Below are 26,432 nucleotides of genomic sequence, written 5' to 3'. Positions count from 1 at the left end.
AAGAAAAATCATACCATTTGTGTCTATTGAATATTAAAATGCTTTAAAAATCAAGAGTTGAGGCCGGGCTGTGGTGCAGGCTGTTGAGCAACCAGCTGCAGCCAGCTGCAATAAATCACTCTGACCAGGAGGGCATGAGTTCGAGGCCAGCTCGGAGCCCCGTGTTTGTCTTGTCTTTGTTCTATGTTAAGGCATTGAATGTTTGCCTTATGTGTGTAATGTGATCCGCCCTGAGTCCCCTTCGGGGTGAGAAGGGCGGAATATAAATACTGTAAGTAAATAAATAAATAATAAATTTTCAAACTATCCTAAATTATAGTCCTAATCCTGATGTCCTCCAGACCAAAGGCTAAGGTCATGGAAATGAAATCTGTCATATTAAATTCCAATTCTGCCCTGAAATAAATATTTAAATCTGAGTCTATATATAAGTCAAAGCATGTCTGTCTGTTTCAAAAATCAACAAAACAAAACTGAATAATGTGATTTTAAGAACATGGAGAAGCATAACAGCAAACACTCTAATATAACTGAAAATTGGAAAATAAAAATATTGTAGTTCTCATGCAAAAGATGTATACGATCTGAAGAGAAACTAGAGTATACTCTGGTTTCTCTTCAGATCGTATAAATCTTTCAGCTAAAAAATGACCTTAAAAAACTGCAAATGAAGGTTTATGTAATTCAGTGGTTTTCAAACTGCGGGTCACCAGTTGTTTTGGCCTACAACTCTCTGAAATCCCAGCCACTTTACAAGCTGTTAGGATTTCTGAAAATTGAGGGCCAAAACATCTGGGGACCCACAGGTTTATTTATTTATTTATTTATTTATTTATTACAATATTTATATCCCGCCCTTCTCACCCAACAGGGGACTCAGGGCGGTTTACAATAAAATGCATATATAAAAATTATACAGTGCAATATAAATCAGTTAAAATTATTAACTTACAGCAGTATTCATAAAACACATTATAATATACAGGTAGGCGTGTTCAGTTCAAAAAACTGGGTCTAAGGATGAATTTAATCCATTGAATCTGGATGTAATCTATTGAATTTATACTCTTTAGCAGAGAAAGATGAAATAAAATTTGATCAGGTCTGCTTTTTGTTCCATTGACAGAAATCATGTCCAACAGCACAGATGCACCAAATTGAATGCCCAGGTTTCACATGAGATAATGGGAAGAGAGAAGAGTCTTTGGAGACACAGGGAATAAAACAAAAGGTAATGCTGGGTCCTGCTGATAGTTCCTACAGTTCTTCTCTTGTGTTTATTTTGAAGAATGTAAACTCCTTAGAGCAGAAATCTGTTCTCTCATTTTTGTAAAGTGCCACATGCATAAAAATAACAATCCCTACAAAATCCTTTGAAATTCCTTAACAAACATACTGTTTATCTAGAGCCTCTTTTTGGGGAAGGAGCTGAATCACCTTGGACACCTGGCAAGAATTTTTAACATTAAATGTCTATATACCTTCTTCAGCCAATTTCAGGCCAGCAGCTATAGCTTCATCCATTGTATTCGTTGATTGTATCAGCTAGTGGGAGAACAAAAACATTTAAAAAAATGTTAGATGCATTTAAACTATATTTCAAAGATCTGAACAGCAAATTTATATGCATGCTTATACGGTTCAAGTGTGTTCAAATTCTATACTATGAAAAAGTGGTTATTGCAACCTGTATATATTATGTATATATTATATCACACACATTTAAACATTTTCTTACAATTAGCCTATGGAGAAGTATATTACCATTGATTCTACTGTGACGATGCTGACAACAGATAAATCTAAATTATGGAGACCTATATTTTACTTGCATTTTAATCTGTACAATTTCATTTTATATGATTGTTTCATTTTATATGTTTATATGGTATATTTATTGATTTATCCTTAACTATTTGTAAATTGTTTATTATGTTTTGTACTGGAATTGAATGTTTGCCATTTTTCCTTTACTTTGGAAGCCACCCAGAGTCCTCTAGGGGAGAGAAGGTGGGCTAAAAATAAAGTTTATCATCATCATCATCACCACCACTATTACTTGTGTAATGTATCTTAGTTCTTCTAGTTAAAGAAACGTGAAAGGAACTAAAATTGCATGAATAGCCATGCAAATCTTATCCATCCTTTTATCTGTTTGGCTTCTGAAACTTCAGTAGACACCGTCCACAATCTCAAACACATCTTCACTGCCACTTGCCCTTTTTGGCTAATCAAACAGACCAGAGGGGGGCTGGCAGCCATTATCAATATCTAATGAGCAACCTGCTCCTGCAGGTTTGATGCCCTCCTTGAGGCTGAGAAAAAAGCTTTGTTTGAAGCAGTCTAGTCTCCAACTTGCAGCAATAAAACTTGAGCCATACAGTCCAATTTTTAACGGCTGCTGTAAGTGGAGAACTGCTATATTAAAGGTCCTTTGCCAAGTAGGTAGAGACACAAAGAATGCCCATCCAACGAAGGAACCCTTTGTGTCAGGAAGAGCAAAGTTTGAAGATAGAAGCTGAGGTCATAAAAGTGAAGAAAAGTGACAGAGCTCTAAAGTAAAGAGAAATATAAACATACTTTTTAGCAGTTCTTAACTTAAGTTAGTTCTTAACTTGTTATATGTACAGAGAAGGTGGCCAAACCCACAACTGCACAGTGCATTTAAAAGACAAGATTTGAAACAATACATTCCAACAAACTACATTTTTGTCACTATGCCAAATTAGCAATGTAGTGTGTATGAGAAGCTTACTTCATATTCTATACAACTCTGCTCAAGTAGACTGAATAAACCAATCTTCATAACCACTAGATTTTTGTGAAACAAATTTGTCTTCAAATGTACCAGAGGGCTATATGTGAGGATGCTCCCTTCATAACTGGTAACAATCCAAAATTATATTACTGTACTTGTAATAACTCTTGGTCACTTTTTTGAGGAAAAAGTTCCTTTAGTGTTTGGAGTTTACAGTAGTTTAAATCTTCCTCCTCATCCTCCTCATCTTCCTTTATTGAATTTGAGCCTTGGGCTGGACCATTCCTACGTGAAGACAGCAATTTCTTGTCCCCATCTTCTTCACTTTCAGAAGGTTCAGAACTGTCATGTAAGAAGACAAAAATTATTAATATCAACATCATTTTAGTATAAAGTTGTAAAACTCCATTTTTAAGAAACATCCATCAACATATTTAAAAATGTAACCTTTAGATAGATATTGCCATGTTACCAGTCAAGTTCTCGGGATAGCAAGAACTAAACTCCAGCCCAATCACAAACCTTTATCAAACATAGGCACTATAATACAGTAGTCTCTCACTTGTCCAACATAAACGGGCCGGCAGAAGCTTGGATAAGCGAATATGTTGGATAATAAGGAGATATTAAGGAGAAGCCTATTAAACATCAAATTAGATTATGATTTTACAAATTAAGCACCAAAACATCATATTATACAACAAATTTGACAGAAAAAGTAGTTCAATATGCAGTAATGCTATGTAGTAATTACTGTATTTATAAATTTAGCACCAAAATATCACGATATATTGAAAACACTGACTACAAAAATGCGTTGGATAATCCAGAACGTTGGATAAGTGAATGTTGGATAAGTGAGACTCTACTGTACTTATAAATTTCACTTCTACCCGAAGAAAAGTGTGTATGCCTTTTCTAAACCTTTTGAAAAGAGTATATCTAAAGGTTCATGAACTTTGATTTCCTGAGATTATAATGGCAGAATAACATTCAAGGAAATAATTTGTTTCCCATTTTAAATTCTTCTTCTTAAAAACTTTCCTTAAGGTCATACCGCAAAAAACAAACAACAGGAAGTATTTCTTTTTAAAAAAAAGGTATTATTCAAATTGAAATTGTCCCCATTCTCTTTTGTTTCTCCATTTGCTGCCTACCAAGTCAAATGAAACAAAGTCTACATTATATTTTAGAATTCACCTAAACATGTTTTAATAAATAAAAAACACAAGGCATTTCAGAATAAAACAGATAGCTATATTGTGCAATATATTTGGGTCAATGTTCTAAATGTATACCTTGGACATGCTATCTTGTACAATCACATCTATTGACATGCGTATTCAATAATGCCCTTGGGTACATGAGTGAACTAGTAAACATGAAACAGAAAAGGTGTATTATTTTAATAGATGACTCAGGACTGGAAAGGGTGTGCATACATTTCAGGTAATTAGTTTATCATTTCATTCTATGTCATTTCTGGATGTGGGCAGAAGGAGGAAACCACCTATCTGCAGTTTATAAAAGCTTGTCTAACCCCATACCTAGGCAATTAATATTAGAAGAATTACATATTTCTAGGCTTTATAAGTAATTAAAAAAGATCCTGAATATACCAAGAAATAATATGTGCAAATGAGAATTTCTTTTTATCAGCAGAAGACAGATTTAACAAAGATTAAAACATATACACACAGACACACAAATTAGAAACACAAAGGAATGAGACTTCTTTTCCTACAACTTGTATATAACAGCATTGAAAAACCTCTATTCCTTCCATTTCCAACAGTGTATGCTATTCTGTCCAATGATACACTAGAACAGGAGCAGTAGACGACCACAGGTTTCCTTCCTCTTTGCATTGTAACATAATAAAACAGTGACATGAGAAAAAAGTTTTTCAAACAAGGGGTGTTCTGTGCATGTCATTTTGTTTTGGATTTGCCTTGAGAGAATGTATTCTGTATTTGGGTTAATTGCAAAGGTAACAAGCAGTTCCAAAGCTCCATTTGTTTTTCTGAAAAGTTAATGCACAAGTCATTATCTTTTACATCTTTGAATCCTTGAGGGCATGTTAAAATGCACATCTAATTACCAAGCTGTTGTCACTTATAATCTCTTTTTCTTGATGATGTTGTATAAATAGAGAACACAAAAATTATTAGCACACCCAAAATGAAGCTTTACAGAATAGGCTGAAGCTTAATTTATTTTTAAATTCAAGCAGTTTTGAAGATGGGTTCTCAAATAATACCATTGTTATTTTCAGAATATTTTATGAAGGTAATACAATATAAGATTTAAATTCAGAATGAAAAAGATACACACTGATATTAGGAAAGGTTTTTAAAGGTACACTTTCTGTTTCAGTATTTAAAATTCATTACTTTCCTTTTGAGAGTGTAGAATTTTTGAGGGACACAATGCATTATATTGTGGTTTTACAAAACTTTAATGGCCAATTTTTGTTGCATGCTAGAGGACATCCAGTGTAATATAGTGGTTTCAGTACTAGCCTGGAAGTCTAGGAGTCCAGGATTAAAATTCCCACTTGGCCATGGAAACTTAACTGAGTGACCTTGGGCAAACCACACTTTCCCAGCCTTAGAGGAAAGCAATCTTGTCAAGAGGTCTCTGTCAGAAGGTAACTTAACAATATGTGACAGAACATAACAATATGTGTGTGTCTGGATCTCTTCACACATGATGCTGGAATCCCCACGGATCGTGGAGATTCCAGGGGTTTCCCCTCCTGGGGCAGGGGGCGACACGTTCCCCAAGCCCTGCATTGCTTGATTCACCGATGTTCCCACCCCGGGGGTGGGAGCATCCACTGCCCAACTTCCTTCCGTTGTTTGCCTTCCTCTTTAAGACTGAGCCCTGGCATTCTGTAAAGAGCCGGCGGGCTCCATCGGTAAGGAAAAGGCGAAGAAGTGCATGTCAATTTCACTCCTGCCTGATGAGGTCGCAAGACTAATGAAATGAAAATCTTAGTAAAAACAAGAGGTTGGGTTTATTCAATATAATTATGCATCTCTATATACATGGACTTAGAAAAGTCACATTGGCCACCTCTATTCATCCATAAAGACATAGCTTCCTGGACCAGGTGCCTTGTTTAAGGGCTATTTGTAGAGATGAGGCTGAGTTGTGCATGCAGCCACCACATACTAGAGGCACTACATTTTCCTTACAAATCAGACAATGTTACATCCCTTTTCTCTACCTAATCTAAGCTGTATAAAATTGCAGAGGTGGTGATTACCCATTGTGCTTGCCTAGCTCTACTAGGAGTTAGCCCCTATTAAAGGCAGTTACCAACTCTTGATGCAGAATGTTTTGAATTCCAAGAGGTTGCTGTAGTTCGTTATGTTTTTCCTTTTCCTGGGGATAAGGGATGTGGAGAGCAAAGTACACAGAACAAGCTTTCTGCCAGAACCTGCTGGGTCAGTGCCCGCAGTATTGGCTGTAAGGACAGTGTCCCAAACAACATCAGTTATATTATAGCTGATTTTATACTACATATATTTCCCATCAACACGGTTTGTATACCAGAACCTTGTTAACAATTTTTACCTGACAAGACCTCTACCTAATACTTCAGTGACAATGGGGTGGGGATAGAGTGTCTTGTAGATTGTATAAAGGCCTTTAAGAACTCCAAAAATCCTCCCTAAGGCCCTGGGAACCTTTCCTACAATGTTTCAGCCAAAACAAGCATTTTCTGCATCCAAAACCATATCATGAAAGTGAATCCCCACCCAATATTGTTTCAGGGTACTTCTCACCTCAAAACTGCCAACTACCATCTCCAAAAATAGCTTAAGCTAAGGATGAGCTAGACAGAACAATGTATTAGATGATATTCACTTCATCATATAGAGAAGGCAAGAAGAAATTACTCTTGCCTCTCTAAAGGTAAAACATCTAGAAAGCAGTGAAGCTAAAGAGGTAAAAATAAAACTGAACTTTGCACATGATATCAATAATCTCTGTATGTAGACAAAAACATGTACAATTTAACTCAGAATGCAAACGCTCAGGCACACTTCTCCACAAATACTCGGTGTCTACATTACTGGGTAGATATGTGACTGAATCCACTTCAGTCAGTTGGCCTAACAAACGTACTAAATAAAAATATTCTTTACCGTCCAAATCCTATATATATTTACTTCAAACAAATTCAAGAAGGCTTGTTGCTGGATAAGTGAGTTCAAGACTGCAGCCTTGTTACTTTTTATATTAAAAATTCAAAGTTTTACTAAATTCAAGGTGGCTTGTTGCTGCGTAAGTGAATACAAGATATACAAATACTTTTTTATATTAACAACTGAAGTCACTATCTGACAAGAAGGAAGCATTAATAAATATGTTTCAGGTACAACTAGGAAGTCCTATTTGATAGACAAATTCACAAATGAGCAGATAATAAAAAGGGAATTACAATGGCTTACATTACAATTATATCCTTCCTTGGAGCAGTGGTCTTTCTTATATGAGAGCTTTTTGCTGGGATTTCCTCTTCACTTTCGGATGACAATTCAATAACATCTTTTCGATACCTAAAAAAAGATATCCGTGTTGTCCGCTTAGCTTCGGGGGTTTCTGGAACACTGGAATCATCTTTGGAAGCATTGAGAAAGAGAAAGAATACATGTTGCACATAAACAGAGCTTATTACAACTGATGCATTAGTAGAAATAATTGTGCTGATCAAAGGTGTGTGTTTATTGCTACTTCTGAATTAAAATTGCTTTATTAAAAATTCTATACTTTGGGGCATTTCTTACATATAAATGAACTGTCCAAAATATGTGTTCAAAGCTAGGATGAAAATATAGAAAATAAAATTTTGGCCCAAACATGCAATGCTGAAAACCTCAGCTTACTGGACAAAAATTTCCAAACTCTATATTTTTCAAAATAAATTCCAGAATTTTTCTTATTTAAATAGATATTTCTCATCAATGGGATCAGAAGCTAGAGTATGCCTCCATGGGTCTTTGGGAATCTAAGGGCATTCAGTGTCTTCTTAGTACTATCAGGTCACAGCAGGAAGAGAGAGAAATAAAAAGGTGTCAGTTCCCACTGTATTACCTAAACAAAATCAGAAAGCTGTCTATGGTTCTTTTCTGGACTGGAAATATTCTGATCCTAGAGGTATGCAAAACTAAATAGAAAAGAAGGCAACATGCATAGAAAAAAAACAGCTGCAGAATACGATTGCTGTCTGAGAGAAGTTTATGGGAAATAAATTTATAGTGTAAAACTGCACAAGAGATACTTGCCAGACACTGCAATAAATCTTGAGCATTTATAACCCCAAACAAGTCCTTGGTACTGAAAATTAGCAGCTTAACTTTATAAATGGAAGGTGTGACATACCCCTTGACTTGAAGCTGAATATTGCCAAATGACAGCAAGAACATATAATTGGAGAGAGGTACAAGGATGGAGGGAAAAATATCAAGAAGCCTCTTGTTACTTAGCATACAGAGGATTTTGAATAGATAGATGCTCTATTTGGTAGTACATAAGATTACCATTGTTTATTACATTGGGACTAGACACCTGTTCTTCAGTGATTCATTTACCATTATCAAGATTGAGTAAAGAGATGCTAAATTACATTGTGAAATACCTACATTGGAGTACCCAATAACCCAAGGACTGAGCATAATCACTGCATGAGATATATTCCTAAATCTTGTTTAATTTCCTATTGAGTCCATTAGATTTCTTGATATGTTGGTTAAGCATTCAACAACTGATTGAATAATAGCACGCTCTAATTGTAACTAATAAACAAAATCTCAGTTCATAGCATAGGGCATTGGGATTCTAACAGACAGCACAGGGTTTAATGCTGCATGAATTCAAGACCTACAGTCCCGTTCCGAATCCTTAAACCAGGGTTTAATAGGAATGGATTCCTGATACAGATAGGTAAATACCGTTTGACAGTTCAAAGGGCAATTGTTATTACTGCCATCTAAAGTAACTTTTTACGAGAAGCTCTCCAGTTGCAAAAACTTAACTGGGTAAGAAAATGGTATTTACAAACAGGTGCAAAAATGACATTTTCTTGGTTTAATTCTGAGTCTCCTATAAAAGATAAAACTGGAGTGCTAAAATTATTCCAATCAACTGCCACAAAATTAGAAACCTTAATTCTTAATGTATATTGCATTTTACCAAACCTAAGACGCCATTGAATGTAAGGTGCTCTCTCTTCTTAAACTTCGATTTTAGGAGAGAAACAATTTTCTCAGAATATTTTTTAGAATTTCCTTTACATGCACAATGCCTCTTTTTTGTTTCAATGTAGCTTAGCAGTGCAGTCATCCCTGTTGAGGAGGGAATATAAGGAAACCTGGAAGTCATCTTGCCTGCATGAGGCTATATTATTAAGTCTACGAGCCCATTTGTGTGTGTGTGGGGGGGGGGGGGGGCGGCAAGGGAAGCAGGGGAAGCAGTGCTTGGCTCAGCTAGACTGTGAACAGCCATCTGGCTGAGGACAAAATGATAGGGTATGGTAAAGTCGTTTGGAAGCTGGGGCCCTTCCTCCTCTACCACCTCATCTCTTAGGAAGAACAGCTGGTTTTGATCTCCCCAATGAATATAAGGCCCCTTAAACAGGAAAAAGTGCACCTTAGATAAGGAAATGTGGCATAGGTAAAGGTTTCCCCTGACATTAAATCCAGTCGTGACCGACTCGGGGTTGGTGCTCATCTCCAATTCTAAGCCGAAGAGCCAGCCATAGACACCTCCAAGGTCATGTGGCCGGCATGACTGCATGGAGCGCTGTTACCTTCCCGCTGGAGCGGTACCTATTGATCTACTCACATTTTGCATGTTTTCGAACTGCTAGGTTGGCAGGATCTGGGGCTAACAGCAGGCACTCATTCCACTTCCAGGATTTGAACCTGGGACCTTTTGGACCGCAAGTTCAGCAGCTCAGCGCTTTAACACATTGTGCCACCAGGGGCATAGTGGCATATTTGGGCCTAAATAAAATTTCTTGGAATTAAGGCTACTTTGATTGAGATGATATTTATTAGTTTTATGAAACTCGCAATATCTAAACTTGTCAGTCCGTTAAAATTTTAAAGAGAGCAGTAGCTCTCCGTTGTGCTTTTGGAGAGTAATTACTACATACATCCCCTCTGCTGCTCTCCTCCAATATCTGTTCTCCAGATTGCACCACTACTTTATGACCCTGTTCTCTGTGGTTTTTATTCTTATTTCTTTTCTCACCCCGAGTTTTAACTTAGTGTTCATGTGGCCCGCCCTTGTTTTATTGTTCTTCTGATTTTGCTTAATGTAGTGTATATTATCATTTACTGTATTGTTCAATGTGTTATGATTTGTTGTTCTATCTATATTCTGTTATATTGTATTGTTCTGGGCATGGCCCCATGTAAGCCGCCCCGATGGTGGCGAGGTATAAATAAAGTTTATTATTATTATTATTATTAGCTAGAAATGATTTGGCTCATAGCTCAAAAATAAAATAATTGACTTCTTACCTTCTATAAGCCAAAATATTCAGATACACACCCGTTTGTTCAGTAAAGATTCTTGCAACTAATTTTTAAACAATATTTATAGAGGGGGAAAGAAACCCTCTAAGTTCTAGAGTAATATAGATAATGTGGGGAATTTAAGGAACAACTCAACCCAGCTCCAGCTTTCCAAAGGCACCTAGCCTGGTAGTGCACACTTTGATGAGTGGCATGTTTTCAGAGAACAAAAACAAAAGTCTTGCAGTCTCACTGCTCAAGTTCATTTTAGGCAGAGTTGTGGTGAATTCAAACCAATACTTTCTAATTAAACTATGGTTAATTAGAAGCACCTGCATTTTACTGAGATAAAAAATGAAGGAATATATGTGTAAGCCTACATAGGGTTAAGCGGAGATATAATTACAGTGGATTCTTGGTAACCGCTGTGGCTTTGTTCCAACACACACACACACACCAAAAACTAGCGATACCCAATTCCCATTATATACAATGGCACATTAAAATGGTGTGTCTAATATAAAAATGGTAAAATAATATGTTCTCAAAAATATTTTTAAGTTGTGGATGGTTGAATTCATGGATACCAAGGGCTGCCTGTACCAAAACACAGCTATTGGCACATCCTTGTTTATCATAGCTTAATTTGTGAAAGAGGCCTCAAATTCCTTTTTCTGCTTTCTGAGGAACAAATTGGATGTTATCTTACTGGTTAATGAGGAGGAGAAAAGCTTGTAGAATCTGTAATCTTAAAAGCACTCAAAGGAATTTGTAGATGAAATGCATTATCTCCAGTAAACAGGACTGTGATTTTCAAAAAAGTACATTGAGCCTAAGCAACATCTTGATTTTGATGTATAAAACCTTGAACATTTTAGGACACAAAGTAGCGACCTTCCCTTTATTGTTCTGCCTGTGAAAATTATGATGTACCAGGGAAAGATTTTGATGCAAATATCATGTAATAAAGCCTAACTTCACAGTATATATTAATATATAAGGGATTTTAAATCAGGGTGTAAGGAATTTTAAATTCTTATACACTACTATCTATTTTTGGTCTTATAATACATTTTGTGACCTTGGGATCATCTACGTAGACTGATGCATATATTCTAGACCCAAACATACACAATTATTATGAAATAATGTACCTACCCATCCCTGAAAAGAAATCTTAAAATGTTTCTCATAAATAGACAAAACAACCTGATCTCACAAAACAGCAGAATGATAGGAACTGTGGTAAGATGAGAAATAGATTTGCATGGGTCTGGACTAATAAAACAATGAATAACCTTTTCACTGTTAGCCACCAACCAAAGAATAAGAAAAAAAATCATATCTGGTTGGCAGATTTATATAAAGCACTAATCCAATCCAGTTCTGCAGAAGGTCCCTTGCCTGGAAATCCAGGAGTAATTAATAGTTGCATTTTAGGTCTTCAAGAAACATAAAATCATTTGTACCAAAGTTTAGTTCATTTGCACAAAATGATAAGTTGGAATTATTAAGAATCCAGGGATCTTATGGCAGCCTCAATACTAAGAGAAAGAATTTATAGCATAGGGCTTCATAGACTGGGTCCAGAGACTCTTTTGGGCTCAGTCCCCTGAAAGTGGCTCTGATGAAATACACACCTACACTGTACAAATGAATGCACCACTTTAACTGCTGTGGGAATCCTGGGAGTTGTAGTTCGAGAAGATACTTTGCCTTCTCTGCCAAAGAGTGATGATGCCTCACCAAATTAGAATTCTCAGAATTTCATGGCATCTGTGGATTCAAACTGTATTTATTCTACAGTGTAGGTGTAGCCCTAGTCTACCAACTTCTTTTTCCCAGTTTGTCTCAAAGGTGGTAATAGATTCCTGTGCATACTGACCTAGACTAACCATAGCTATCTCTGAATAAAAACTCAGCCTTATTGTCTGCAGACAGCATACTGCTAAACACTACCTGACTGGTATTGTTTGACTCTTCCCAATGAATGTAGCAAAACTAACAATGAATGCTTCCAGTCAACTGTCTACTTATGGAGAACCCATTATTTTAATAGGGTTTTCTTAGACCATGAATATTCAAATATGGTTTCGACAATTTCTTCGTTTGAAATACAGCCTACAGCACTTAAGGTTCATTTTCAGTATCCCATCTAACAACCAACCAGGGCTGACCCTGCTTATCTTTCAAGATCAAACATGATCTGTTGCTTTGAGGGCATTTAGACATCTAACAAAAAACACACCAAACAGTAAAGGTGTATTACTACACCTGAACTAAGGCTGCTAGCCAAGTCAAGAAGTGTGTGTGTGTAAAATTCTAGCTTTGCAATTCCAGTGAAAGGAGAACGAGAGTGAGACCATATTATCAATGAACCATGATTTTTAAAGGCTGTGTAAACAAAACATGGGGAAGAAATGATAAAAGTAAATATCTACAGTGAAATTTGAAAGCATATTTAACTTGTTAACATAAAACAATGTAATAATCAATTAAAACATTTTGAGACCATTTTACGTTATAAGGCATGTGGATATTTGGATATACATTTACACCCCAAACACTTTAATTTAAACAAAACATTTTGATTTGATGCTAGAATACCACCAGTGTCGTGATGAACTGGGCTCTACAGAGTGGTTGTGTGGATATTATAACACAATGGGGATATTGCAGCACAGGTGGCCTTCCTTCATCTCTTTACATGGTAAATTGCCCTCAATTGCTGGACACAAAGTAGGGTCTCTCCAACAAATCTACATCTCTGAGAGATTTTCTATTTGCTTATGAATCAGATAAAGCAGAACTTACCAGTTTTCTCTGACACATCAGATGTTGGAGTGGTCGACCTATTATGATGACTAATGTCATCATCTTCCCTATCAATAGCAGCAGGAGCATGGTCTTCTGAAGCAGAAGAAAGAGAACCATCCTTAGCATCCAAAGACGAAGAAGAGGTAGCCTCCTCCTGATCTGTAGGAAGGTCAGGAGATGGAGAATTCCTTTCTCCCATTTTTGCTTTCTTTTCAAAGCGAAAGCGGTCTAGATTGAACAAACTCATTATCTCAGCTTTTCACTTTGGCCAGATTTTAGGGAGTTGAATTTTAGAATTCCTGGGGGGGTGTTACAAGCACCATATAGCTCAAGAGTATCTGGAAAGAGAGAAAAAGAAGGGTATGGGCGGAAAAGACATGATAGAGATTTAATAAATGATAGACATCCCTTATTACAATATCCAATAGCATAACATATAAGTCAATATAAGCTATTTCCACCTGTTTTCTCCAACTGAAGTGCATCTATCAGTAGACTGATGGTGGACAGATCTATACCATTCCAGCAAATTTTGCTGTCAGAGTTCTAGTTCAATATATGAGCCTGATGCGAGAGCACATAAAAGTAAACAAATTGAAATTACGTCCCAACTCAATGATAGATACAATGATGAAAGGAGAATAGCAATACAGGAAATTGATGTTGATCTGTTGTCTTTGCTGCAAAATCCTGTCATTTGATATGTGTTGTAGTAGAGCCTTTGAGTAACGTTACAAACAGTAGTATAGGTGTCAGAAGGGGAAAAAGGGTTACTCGGGAGCAGGAATCCGATGATGAGCAGCAGAGAAAGAGGATCCGGGACATACTTACAGCATTTACAGATGAGGAGTCATTTGAGGGATTCTCTGGGGATGATGGGTCAATGAGTGAAGGAGAAGAAGGAGACACTATGGATTGGACTAAGATAAGAGAAGTGCAAGCTATTTGTGAGGCACCAACAACTAGTGATACCTTTATGGGGTTCTCTGGGAGTGAAGACTGGCAATCAGGGGATCTAACTGATTCTTGGGGGATCTAAGTTGACAGGAGATGGAGGAATTGGAGGGTGATTCATGTAATAAATTATCTTAAAATATTGTTTAGAAATACCATCAGGCCATGTGTATATAAAAAATAAATGAATTCCATGCTTAGACTTGGGTATCACTGCCAAGCTATTTCATTATGTATATATATGCAAATATGTACATAATACAAGTATTCCAATTTTAAAAAAAATCCTAAATTCAAAACACTTCTGGACCCAAACATTTCCAATAAAGGATACTCATCATGAACTAGGCTGTTAGGAATTGTGGAAGTTGAAGTCCAAAACACCCAGAGGGCCCAAGTTTGCCATGCCTAGTATATACTCATATAGAAGTCTAGAAACTTTAGTCAAAAAGTCAGTTTTAAAAACCTGGGTCAGCTTATCCATGGATCACTCGCAGTTTTATGGTATGAAAGGGTCCTACTGCCATGGAAATTGAGAATCCCTTGTATGTGAGGTCTACTGTGATGTAGAAACAAACTTTTCATTTAGACTTATGTACAATACAACTCCCATGTTATGGCAGCTCCATTGGCTCCCAGTTTCCTGCTGGGCAAAACTTAAAATGCTGCTTGTTATCTTTTAAAGCTCTAAATGGTTTGGGTCCAGACTACCTGACCATCCGCCTCTCCTCATATGAACCTGCCCAGACACTGCGTTCATCAAGAGAGGCCCTCCTCTCAGACCTGCCTCTTTCCCAAACCTGGCTGGTGGAGATGAGAGAAAGGGCCTTTTCTGCAGTCACCCCCCCCCCCCCCGAACTTTCACCCGAATGAGATTAGAATGTCTCCCATGATTCCCTCTTTCAGAAAACAACAAAAAACACCTATGGTGCCAGGCTTATGGATAATCAATGTTTGAATATCTGGCTTTACACACACTTAATGGTCTATGGATAGGGTTTTAATGACGGATATGGTTTTTAATCTATCGATCTGGCTTTTAATTTTGCTTTTAATTGTTGCTGTGAATTGTGTTTTATTGATTTGTTATTATGTTTAATTATGATAAATTGTTTATATTAATTATTTGTATTTTACATTTATTATGTATTTGTATTTTTATTATGTGTTTGTGTAGCATCAAACAGTTGCCATCTATGTTGTAAGCTGCCCCAAGTCCCCAAGGGGAGATGGAATGGGATATAAATAAAGTTTGATTGATTGACAATACCAAAGCTCCACTCAATAAAGGCAATACCAAAGCTCCACTTGAGTCCAGCTGTGCTCTGCGGACTAGTTTAATAATAATAATAATAATAATAATAATAATAATAAGCTTTATTTATATCCCATCCCCTCTCCCCGAAGGAACTCAGGGCAGCTTACAGAAAAACAAACAAATACATTATATAACAAATAAATGATATAACACAGACAATAATCATATAGAATAAAACAAAATAACACAATAGTATAAACATAAATAAATAAACAGTTTAAAAAACCATTTAGCCCTCTAAAAACAGTGTGTGTGTGTATCACACACACAAACACACGCCATTTAAAACCAGCCAATTCCTATGATCAGGGTATTCATCATTATAAATTATAGTTCTAATATCCATTTAAAAGTCCTGTCCAATAAGGTGGTTGATATTCTTAGCCATTAGTTTATATATCCTTGCCTTTTTAAATGGTCATTTAGTCACATTTTTAGTCTGCCCTGTGGTTTTAGAAAGTGGCAAAGCAGTAACCCTGCAATGAGGTGAAGCCAGATCCCTTTCCCAAGATCCCACTCTTTTCCTAGGATCCCATCCCATCCTTGATATTATTCTCAAGTGATCACAATTTCTTTTCCGCCCTCAGTCCCTTTGGGGAGATAGGGTGGTATATAAATAAAGTTATATTATTATTATCACACAGACTCTTGTGGCAGAACATGGAGGTGACAAAGAGGAGGAATCTTTCTTCTCAAGCTTGTTTTCTGCTGCCCTGGAGACTAGTATGCGGAAGAATGGCTTTAAACTACAGGAAAGGAGATCCTAAACATTAGGAAGAACTTCCTCACTGTGAAAGCTGTTTGGCAGTGGAACTCTCTGCCCCGGAGTGTGATAGAGGCTTCTTGGCAGGGGGTTGGACTGGATGGCCCGTGAGGTCTCTTCCAACTCTATGATTCTATGATTCTAAGAATTTTCTTTATTCCCTCAGACATCTGCCAGTAATGCTAACTTGACCTAGCCAGACACTATGCCATGAATTTTAAAATTCGGCAATGAATTTTAAATGCAGAATTTTTATTCAACTGGCAGTGTGATAGAGGCTTCTTGGCAGGGGGTTGGGACTGGATGGCCCATGAGGTCTCTTCCAACTCTATGATTCTAAGAATTCTCTTTATTCCCTCAGACATCTGCCAGTAATGCTAACTTGATCTAGCCAGACAATGAATTTTAAATGCAGAATTTTTATTCAACTGGCAATATAAAAAACAACCTCAAGATAGCTTCCTGTGAAGCCCTCAAAGGTAGTGGCACCAGCAATTCCAAACCTGTTTGGGGGGGGGGGCATTTCACATTGGCAGATAAGTTATTTTTAATGTGTTGTTAAAGGCTTTCATGGCCGGAATCACTGGGTTGCTGTGAGTTTTCCGGGCTCTATGGCCATGTTCCAGAAGCATTCTGTCCTACCCATTTATGCAATGTTTTTGACACGAAATAAAAAAAAACAATAACTGATAATTCATGAGTCCCAATCTACCTTGGAGTGTAAGCACCTCCGCACCTCCTTTCCCTGCGGCGCCTTCTTCTCCTTCCCACAATCCAACCGGGGCCTTAATATCTTAGCTCTCAAATATATCCTCCTCTTCCTCTTCTCTACAATCCCCATTTCCTTTCCTTTCCACCATGTTTTCCTCCCTCACATTCCAACATTCCATTCTGCCTGACTGCAAGGACGAAATCCGCACAGAAACACACACCCTCTGCCCGTCCTAACTTCACCCCTTTCCCTCATCTTTCAAGGATGGAGCCGAAGGGTGTGTGAAAGGGAACCATTAGACAAAGGAAAGGAGAAGGCCAAAAGGCCTCTCGTGTCTCTGTCGCTCTCTCTATCTCCCTCCTTCCTCCTCTTCCTCCCGCCCAGTTTCGTTTGTCCTTACCCCGCCCCCACGCCGAGGAGGCCCTCTCAGCGCCGGCACCGGCAGAGCGGCAAGGAAGGGAGGAAGCAGGAGGAGGAGGAGGCGGCACCCGGCAATGACGACACACTGAGGCGACGAGAGAGAAAGGAAAGCTCGCTCTGAGAGGATTCTGAAGCGCTTAGTAATGATCTCACTGAATGGGATTCTAGATGCTCTTGGCGGGGGGGGGGTGGATTGTGAGGATTCTGAAGCGCGCAGTGATGACGCACGCCGCTTCGAGGGTGGGGTGGGGTCTCTTGGCCAACAAGAACAAAAGAGGGAAGAAGTGAGGTTCTATACGGGGTGAACTGCGCATGCGCGTAAGTGTGCCGCGGCGTGCAGCGCCCGCTCCTCTTTTGACTGCGCATGCGTCAAGGCGAGCTGCATCAGGCGCTCTCCAGAACAGGTTTATAATTATGACTTCTTTAAAATTACAGTTTATTTCCTCCCCGCGAAATATGAATACAGTAGAGTCTCACTTATCCAACATAAACGGGCCGGTAGAATGTTGGATAAGCGAATATGTTGGATAATATGGAGAGATTAAGAAAAAGCCTATTAAACATCAAAATAAGTTATGATTTTACAAATTAAGCACCAAAACATCATGTTATACAACAAATTTGACAGAAAAAGTAGTTCATTACGCATTAATGCTATGTTGTAATTATTGTATTTACGAATTTAGTACCAAAATATCATGATACAGTAGAGTCTCACTTATCCAACATAAACGGGCCGGCAGAACCTTGGATAAGCGAATATCTTGGATAATAAGGAGGGATTAAGGAAAAGCCTATTAAACATCAAATTAGGTTATGATTTTACAAATTAAGCACCAAAACTTCATGTTATATAACAAATTTGACAGAAAAAGTAGTTCAATATGCAGTAATGTTATGTTGTAATTACTGTATTTATGAATTTAGCACCAAAATATCACGATATATTGAAAACAATGACAACAAAAATGGCTTGGATTATCCAGAGGCTTGGATAAGTAAGACTCTACTGTATACTCTTACCTTTTTGTAATCCATTTTGTTGCAAACACACACATATATATCCTATAGGGCCCTTCCACACAGACCCTATATCCCAGGATCTGGTCCCAGGTTTTCTGCTTTAAACTGGACTATACGAGTCCCCGCTGCCAGATAATCTGGGATAAGTAGAAAACCTTCCCCTTCCACACAGCTGAATAAAATCCCACATTATCTGCTTTAAACTATTGGACAATTGGATTATTACCTGTTAGGATCATAATCTATTGGGTAGCTGAGTTTCAGAAGTGTTCCTTTATTTTATTGGGTAATGGAAGTTCACTGTGCACGTAAATATCTTGATTCTATTGGACACTCTCAGTAGACAAAGATAGACTTCTTTAAAATAACATGTTTGTTTTACTCATAACTTCATGTATGTAAATATACAGGTACATTTCTTGTCAGGTTAAACTTTAAAACATTTCAGTTTGTATCTTTAACTTATCTTTAACAGTCTCTTCAAAACTATATTGCTGTGTACAGTTCTCTTTCATAACAGTCTACTCCAAGGGACTCAAGCCTCAACAGTTTTCTAACTCCTAACACTGGCTTCTGCACTCTTAACAGACTTAAGACTCAACTGTCATCCTTTTTAACTGCATTCTAAACAGTCACTGAACCAGTCACATGGTTTGTAGCCCCTCCCACTGTTTCAAGTACATAGAGCTAAGAAAACTGCAAACCAAAGAAGACAAGACATATACTTCAGGAAATAAACTGACACATTATAAAACAGACTAAACATTAAATAGAGGAGGGTTGAGAAGGTTGCTATCTCTAACATGAAATGGAATATATGGCAGTGTGGACTCAGATAATCTAGTTCAAAGCAGATATTGTGTGATTTTCTGCATTGAAATTTTTGAAATCCAGTGTAGTCAACTAACTGAATATTAACAGGTATAAAATCTAAAAGCATCATTGAAAAAATCAGGTAAAAAAAAACCTGGCTTGACTCATTCAAGGAAGAATGTAAGCACTGTGCCTTAAAGTTTATTATAAATTGAACCATCCCCTTCTCTGCATAGAACAGCAACAGATGAGAGCCTAGTCTGTCCTGGGAGAACCTAAAAGATGCACTAATCTTTTTTGGACTTTTTAGATGTCTGGGTGGAAAAATGGCAACTGTGGCCCTTCCCTCTCTTCATGGACTTTGATTTATCCACAGGCCATATCAAAATCCATACTTTTGGCCCCCAAACCTGTTCTCAACTTCTACGTGAGGTCCACCCCATCTGTAGTTCAACTTTACACTGGATGATGCTTTTAGATTTATACCTGTTTATATTTAGTTAGTTGACTACACTGGATTTAAAAAATGATACTACTAGATAGAAAAAGGAGCTGATCATGGGATGAAACTATAGGAGTCGGAATAATATCATTAGTTTTCCATTGGCTCCAAAAAGTCAGTTGACCTTGTGTTGTCTGCATTCTAGCATAGGCACACATTTGTTTTTAAAAAGTGAGTGTACATATATGACATTGCCAAACTGACAGATGGTTCAGCCTCAACACAACAGCAGATAGGGCTATAATGATTGAGCAATTTTTTTACCACCCATCAAAGCAAAAAACTGAAGAAAAATTGCAGGATATTGGAAGAAACACAGTTGTGAGGTGAAGGGTGAAGAAAATGAAAAAGTCAGGTGGATATGTGAAGTTTAAGTATTAAGAACACACAAGTAGGGGATTATGAACAAGGCAAAGCTGTTAGATATTAAAACAATTGTGGAAGATTAGATAATACCATGGTAGATGGATTATTTTTTGTATTGTTTTAAAAATGTAAATGCCGTGTAATTAATAAGTGTTGCTATGATGGCAGTGTTATGAGCTAAGATGACTTCCTGGCAAATAGAAGTGGGTGTAGAACCAACTGTGAGATGCAGTACATCAGCCAAGAATGTGCTTTGTGAAAAACCAAGAAATCATTAGAAATGTTTTTTGGAAAGGCTGGTATATAACTGGAAATCCAAAACGTAGGCATAAGACACTTATTGGAAAGATATAATAATAGTAATTATTGTTATTATTTTATTTCTTACCCACTTCTCGAGATGGGTTACAACATTGCTAAAACACACACAATAATCTAAAAACATTTTACAAATACACATATTAAAACATATTTTTACAAAATACATATTAAAATACAAAGATTAAACATAAGATGCAAGTTTAAAATTTGTGATGAAAACTGGCTGGGTAGACCTGCTGGAAGAGATAAATTTTTAGATGGTTTTTAAATTCCAACATCTCATTTAGTTGTTGGATCTCTTCTGAAAGGTCGTTCCACAGTCTTGGGCGGCCAATGAAAAGTCCTCTGGGTGATGATCACCAGTCGAGTTCTGGCAGGCTGGAGCAGATGCCCCCAGAGTGTGTGGGGCAGATTGTATGGTAGAAGGTTAATCCTGTAGTTAACCTGGACCCTAACCATGTAGGTCTTTAAAGGTCAAAAACAACGCTTTGTGCTTTGTCTGGAAATTAATTGGCAGCCAATGAAGTGACTTGAGTATATAATATGCCCACTCCTTGATGTTGCTGTAACCAGTCTGGCTAGCGTATTTTGAACCATCCGCAGTTTCCGAACTTGGTGTAAAGGTAGCCCAATGTAAAGCGCATTGCAGAAGTGCAATCTTGACGTTACCAGCATGTGCACTACCATCTTTAGATACTCCAAATCTAGGGAGGAGCACAGCTGGCGTATTAGCTGAAGCTGATAGTAAGCACTCCTGACCATTGCATCTACCTGGGCTGACATTTGGAGATACAGATTCAGGAGCACTCCCAAGCTGTGAACAAAGTCTTTCAGGGGAGTATAATCCCGCCCAGAAATGATTGACACACCTCCATTCCTAGATTAGTTCTCTTGATAGCAAGCACCTCTGTCTTGTCTGTATTCAGTTTCCATTTGTTTTTCCTCATTTAGCCCATTACCTTCTCCAGGTATTCATTCAGAGGAAACACACTATCCTTCACTGAGGTTTTTTTTCAAGGCATGGAGCCAATGTGAGGTCTAAACACAGACACACTCCTTGTCAATGTTAAAATGGAGGTCATCCACTAAGGCGACCATATCAGTCTCAACTGTGTATCCTGCTCTGAAGCTGGGTCAAGGAAATGGGTCAAGGAAGTGTGTGTCATCCGAGACTGGCTGAAGTTAGAGGGCAACTGCCTTCTCCAAAAGGAAGGTTAGATACTGGTCTCTAATTATTAAGGTCCAGGAGATCCAGGGAGGGCTTTTTCAGCAGTGGTCTAACTACTGATTCTTTTAAACAGGATGAAAAATTCCCTTCCCCAAGAGATGCATTAATAATTTGTTGTATTTGAGATCGAATTGCATCTTCTCCCTGGACCAAGAAGTATAGGGATCAAGAAAGCAGGTTGTCTTCCTTACTTGGCCCAGCAGCTTGTCCACATCAACAGTACTTGCCAATTGAAACTGATCCAGTGTAATCCCACTCAGAGTTGCTGGACACCTTATGTTGGCTTCTGTTCTGCAAAGTGGTGAGCTACTGAAGCTTCTGATAATGGGTTCAGAGAGGAGGGTACCTAAGTTAAGCCTCTCACCACTCTGAATAGCACAGCTGGACATAGAATCATAGAATAATAGAATTGGAAGAAGCCACATGGGCCATCTACTCCAACCCCTGTCATGTAGGAAAAGCAGAATCAAAGTATCACTGACAGATGGCCATCCAGCCTCTATTTAAATGTTTCCAAGGAATTAGCTTCCACCACACTCTGAGGCAGAGAATTCCACTGTTGAACAGCTCATACGGTCAGGAAATTCTTCCAAATATTAAGTCGAATCTCCTTTCCTGTAATTTGAACCCAACATGAATCTGCAAAGAAGAAAGCTTTCTTTGCTCTGTGTATTGCCATCTTATAGGAGCAGAGGTGCCTTCTATACCATGTCTTGTCACAAAAAGTCGGGTTTTCTGCCATCTGCACTCTAGTCGTCATCTTTCAAGTTTCATTTCCCTGATTTGTAACTTGTCGGAGAGGAGCTTAGGAGCAATCGTGTCAGTAGTCCTGGTTAGATTCTGATTCAATTTATTGAATTTATTGAATTTATTGATTCAATAGGATAGTTGGTGATGCCAGCCATAGTACACCCCCCCCCCAACATCCCCCCCCCAAAAAAAAACCCAAAAAAAAAACAAAAACCTTCTGGAATCTCCGAGGATCAGCTAGTCTTGGAGGACAGACCATTTTAATAGGTCCATAAAAACGTAAGATGAATTTTATGCCTATTGAAAGAACTGGAATTTGAAGGGAAATTTGTAGCAATCAAACATGTTTGTCTTATTGAGTGCAACTAAAGAAAATAGAATGAAATAGCTGAACCGTATCCAAGATAGATCATCTTAAGCCCTATTGAATCTAACTGTTATAAGTATGACTAAGTTTGGTTCCAACCCACTTTGCGTTTAAGTGGCAAACCTTTATTGTGTGCCCTTTTAATTATAATTTGGGAGGTATATCAGAGTTATTCCCATCTTTCTGGTTATGATTTCAGAGCTTTGCATATATCAGGAGTGGGAAATACCTGTTCTTTCATATGTTGATCAGCTAGTTCCCATCACTCCCGTTCTACAGATCTCATGATTTGATAGAATGGAACCATGATTACTCAAGGAGTGTGAAAGGGCCTCTAATTTAGAAATCAGAATGGTTTTAGCATATTTGTTAATGTCATACAAGAGTGTTGTTCTGTTGAGCTCTAAGATGGACAAATGACTCTCTGGACTAAAGTCAAATGAGCTGAGTAGTTATCCTCATTGTCTTCTCTACAATGGTCAGTTACCTGGTTACTGTTCAAGCATTATAGTGCCTGTTCCAAGAACATACAAGTTTAATGAAGGTGCAAATAGTTATTCTTATGAAGATAATGCAAGTTTGCTTCTTTTCATAATACATTATGCTTTCCACAATGAGTAGTTCCTTGTGGGTTTCTGTACAAACAAATAACAACGACACTTTCTTTTCATCCACTCAGCCACACCTAGTGATAATAACATCCTTTTTAATTTGTCTGGTTCTGTAAAATGAGCATTTACTTGCCTAAACAAGCCCAAAACGATTGATGAAATGTTCATCTTTTTATAATGTACCTTAAATCAAAGCTACATTCCAGAAGACAACTTCTGCTTTTCCTGTTACTACTAATAATAATTCTATTATATTTTCACTAGGCAGAACATCTCCTGAGTTCCAGTTGCAGGTCTAGTATCCCTTACTTGAACTGTTTTGGATTTTTGGTCCCCCTCCCCCAGATTTTAGAATATTTGCATATCTGTGCATGTGTGTGTATGTATGTATGTATGTATGAATGATATCCTGGAGACAGGACCCAAGTCTAAATCTGCAATCAATCTATGTTTGTCAGAAACCTTATACACATAGCAATGGTAATTATATATATAACTAGCTTGGGAACCCGGTGGTGCCTGGGTTATTTGAAAAAGGCATTATTTGTTTTTGAATGTTATGTATTATGTTTGGAGTGGATGAACAACAATTCCCAGAATCGTGGGTCAATCCTCCCCAAACCCTGCCAGCATTCAAAGTTGGCCATTTTGGGTCTGTGTACCAAGTGTGGTCCAGATCTGTCATTGGCTGGTCATCGCCTGGCTGCAGTGCTCTCTGGCTGAGGGTGAACTTCTACAACTCCCAGATTCCCAGGGCAATTGTCCCGAAACATCTGTCAGTATCCAAAGTAGGCTATGTTGAGTCTGTGTGCCAAGTTTGGTGCAGATCCATCATTGGCTGGGTTCAGTGGCCTTTGGATACAGATGAACTACAACTTCCAAAATCAAGGCCCATTCCCACAAACCCCTGTAGTATATTCAGTTGGTCATGAGGCTTCTCTGTGCAAAATTTGGTCCTGGTCCATTGTCGGTGGGGGTCACTGTTTCTCTGGATGCAGGTGAACTATAAGTCCCTTTTCCCCAAACTTGTCCAATATGTTCTATTGGTTATGGGGACTCTGTGTGCCAAGTTTGGTCCTGGTCCATCATGGGTGGGGTTCAATTGCAGGTGAACTATAAATCCCAGTACCCACTACTCCCAAATGTCCAGGCCAATTCCCCTCAAAACCCACCAGTATTCAAATCTGGGCATATCAAGTATGAATGGCAAGTTTGGTTCAGACCCATCGTTGTTTGTGTTCATAGCATTCTGGGTGTAGGTGAACAACAACTCCTCTAAATTCCCCAGCAGGAGTCACAGTGCTCTGACTTGATGCAGGGTGTAATACAACTTCCACCATGTGCCACATACATACAGGTTTTCACTTTTATTATGGATATAGATATAGATATTTTTAATAATTTTGCACATGAAACAAGGTTTATGTACATTGAACCATCAGAAAGCAAAAGTGTCACTATCTTAGCTACCCATGTGGACAATTTTGGGTTACAGAGTTTGTGGGATTTCCAAATGAGAGATATGCTTAATATATCCTCATTGTAACAGTCAGCAAAATGGCATAAACAACTGGAATATTCTCCTGTTTAGTCTTAAAAAATCCAGTTATTCAATGACATAGACTACAGTAGACTTTGCACCTTTCAGATATGTTGAATTACAGTGGTTATTATCCCAACATCACATATAGACCATATATTTACTATTTAGGGACAGGATATCTAGAAGACCATATATCCCTAATCAAACCTATCTGAGTTTTACATTCTTCATGGGGATGACTCAGTTCCACCTTCATCTTAACTGTAGCAGGTGAGGACCCAGTAAGGATGCTCCTTGATGCCTGTTCTAAGGCTATGGTACTCTGCCAACAGAGGCTTGGTTGGCTCCCCCCTGTTCTCTCTTTACTTGCATACAAATACATCATGTGTGCAATGTTAGAATATATACAACAGTGAGATCCAGGATCTGCACTTTTCCAAACCCCGAGTAGAGCATCCCCATGGGATGTATGTCCCACCTCCCCTTTTGACTAGGTAATTTACTCTTTTGTCAAATTGCCCTTAAAATTTTTCCAATGTCTCCCTTAAATCTGGCATCCTATGACATATACCCATTTAGACCTAACCTTGAGCTTTAGAGTAGGGAAAGACAGACCAGATAGAGTCAACAAAGAATATGGAACACAAGGAATGAGATGGTCAGACATTGTTAGGAGAGCATGGTTGTCCCTCCCATTAGGCAGACAGGATAATTCCATCTTCTAACTCGTTTTGAGTGTTATCAAATTGTTTATTTAACTAGCTGATGTGATATTGTTACTGCCAGGGAAGGAAACAGCTATCAGTTAGATTTTATACCTCATGTATCAAACTAACAAATAAGCCTCAGAGCTCTGTATCGTGCCTTGCTCTTCTAAATCATGAAAAACTGCTCACTTTGCAAAGAATCAAATATAATCCTACATGATTTAGCAAGCTTTCATGAAGAAGGTGAGTTTTTGATGAAGCATGTATATACTCGCACATGTATACAGTGGGGTTTAGTTATAGTACCCTGTAACTTGCTTCATAATTGACCTCAAATTAGGAATGAAAGTTAGTTCTAGTGCAAGTCATGAGTATAACAATCTTGCTGTGATATCAAAGGAACTTCATCTAAGCCAGTTCAAACTCTTATTTTAAAAAACCCAAATAAAGGGTCTTTAATTGTCCACTAGGGGGAGTGGAATTTATGAATCAAATTCATAACTGTCAATCAGATGCTATAATTCTGATTTAACAATGCCTCTCTTAATTTCTGTTTACTTTTTTTTTATTCAGCTAAGACAACTATGGCAATTTGTTGAAATATATCTACATTTGTCCTAAAAAAAATGACTGTAGTTTAATCTTTTGCTGGTTTTGTCCTACCATGCTGGTTTGGTAATTTTCTTTTTACATATTCAAAGTACACAAGATTTCAAACATTGAATTCAGTTATTGTAGTCTCCAAATGTAGTTGGAGTCCAACCCCCATCATTCTTCACCATTGTCTATGCTGGCAGTCCAAGAACCTCTGGAGAGGCACAAACTTCAATCTCCTGATTTAATTCTTCAATATGTCTTCATTTGGGAGTTATATAGTTTCAGATTAGGTATATGAAGTAATCCTGATGTCTGTGTATACTGCTTTTC

At 37.9% G+C, this 26,432-nt stretch overlaps 1 protein-coding gene and 1 long non-coding RNA gene across 6 annotated transcripts in view; one reads left to right on the top strand and one right to left on the bottom strand.

Moving 5' to 3' along the window:
• smarcad1 (SWI/SNF-related, matrix-associated actin-dependent regulator of chromatin, subfamily a, containing DEAD/H box 1) overlaps window positions 1-18,385 on the bottom strand; it is a 46,033-nt gene extending 27,648 nt beyond the window's left edge. For 2 of the 4 annotated variants that reach the window (XM_062982127.1, XM_062982130.1), the window contains exons 1-5: window positions 17,255-17,429; window positions 13,105-13,445; window positions 7,222-7,390; window positions 2,914-3,100; window positions 1,482-1,545 (exon numbers count right to left, since the gene is read on the bottom strand). In XM_062982127.1, coding sequence (XP_062838197.1) covers window positions 1,482-1,545; window positions 2,914-3,100; window positions 7,222-7,390; window positions 13,105-13,354 — 670 coding nt within the window. In that variant the 5' untranslated portion in view covers window positions 13,355-13,445; window positions 17,255-17,429. Of the gene's footprint in view, window positions 1-1,481; window positions 1,546-2,913; window positions 3,101-7,221; window positions 7,391-13,104; window positions 13,446-16,854; window positions 17,234-17,254; window positions 17,430-18,297 lie in introns of those variants that run through there. The other 2 variants (XM_062982129.1, XM_062982128.1) reach the window with 2 other exon arrangements.
• LOC134299393 (uncharacterized) overlaps window positions 17,543-26,432 on the top strand; it is a 114,798-nt gene continuing 105,908 nt past the window's right edge. For both annotated transcript variants that reach the window (XR_010006593.1, XR_010006592.1), the window contains exon 1: window positions 17,543-17,678. This is a non-coding gene — a long non-coding RNA (uncharacterized LOC134299393). The remainder of the gene's footprint in view (window positions 17,679-26,432) is intronic.

Source organism: Anolis carolinensis, chromosome 5, assembly GCF_035594765.1.
Source record: "Anolis carolinensis isolate JA03-04 chromosome 5, rAnoCar3.1.pri, whole genome shotgun sequence".
Taxonomy (NCBI): Eukaryota; Metazoa; Chordata; class Lepidosauria; order Squamata; family Dactyloidae; genus Anolis; species Anolis carolinensis.
The sequence above is the reverse complement of the archived record's forward strand: the minus strand, read 5'-3'. Positions and strand labels throughout refer to the sequence as shown.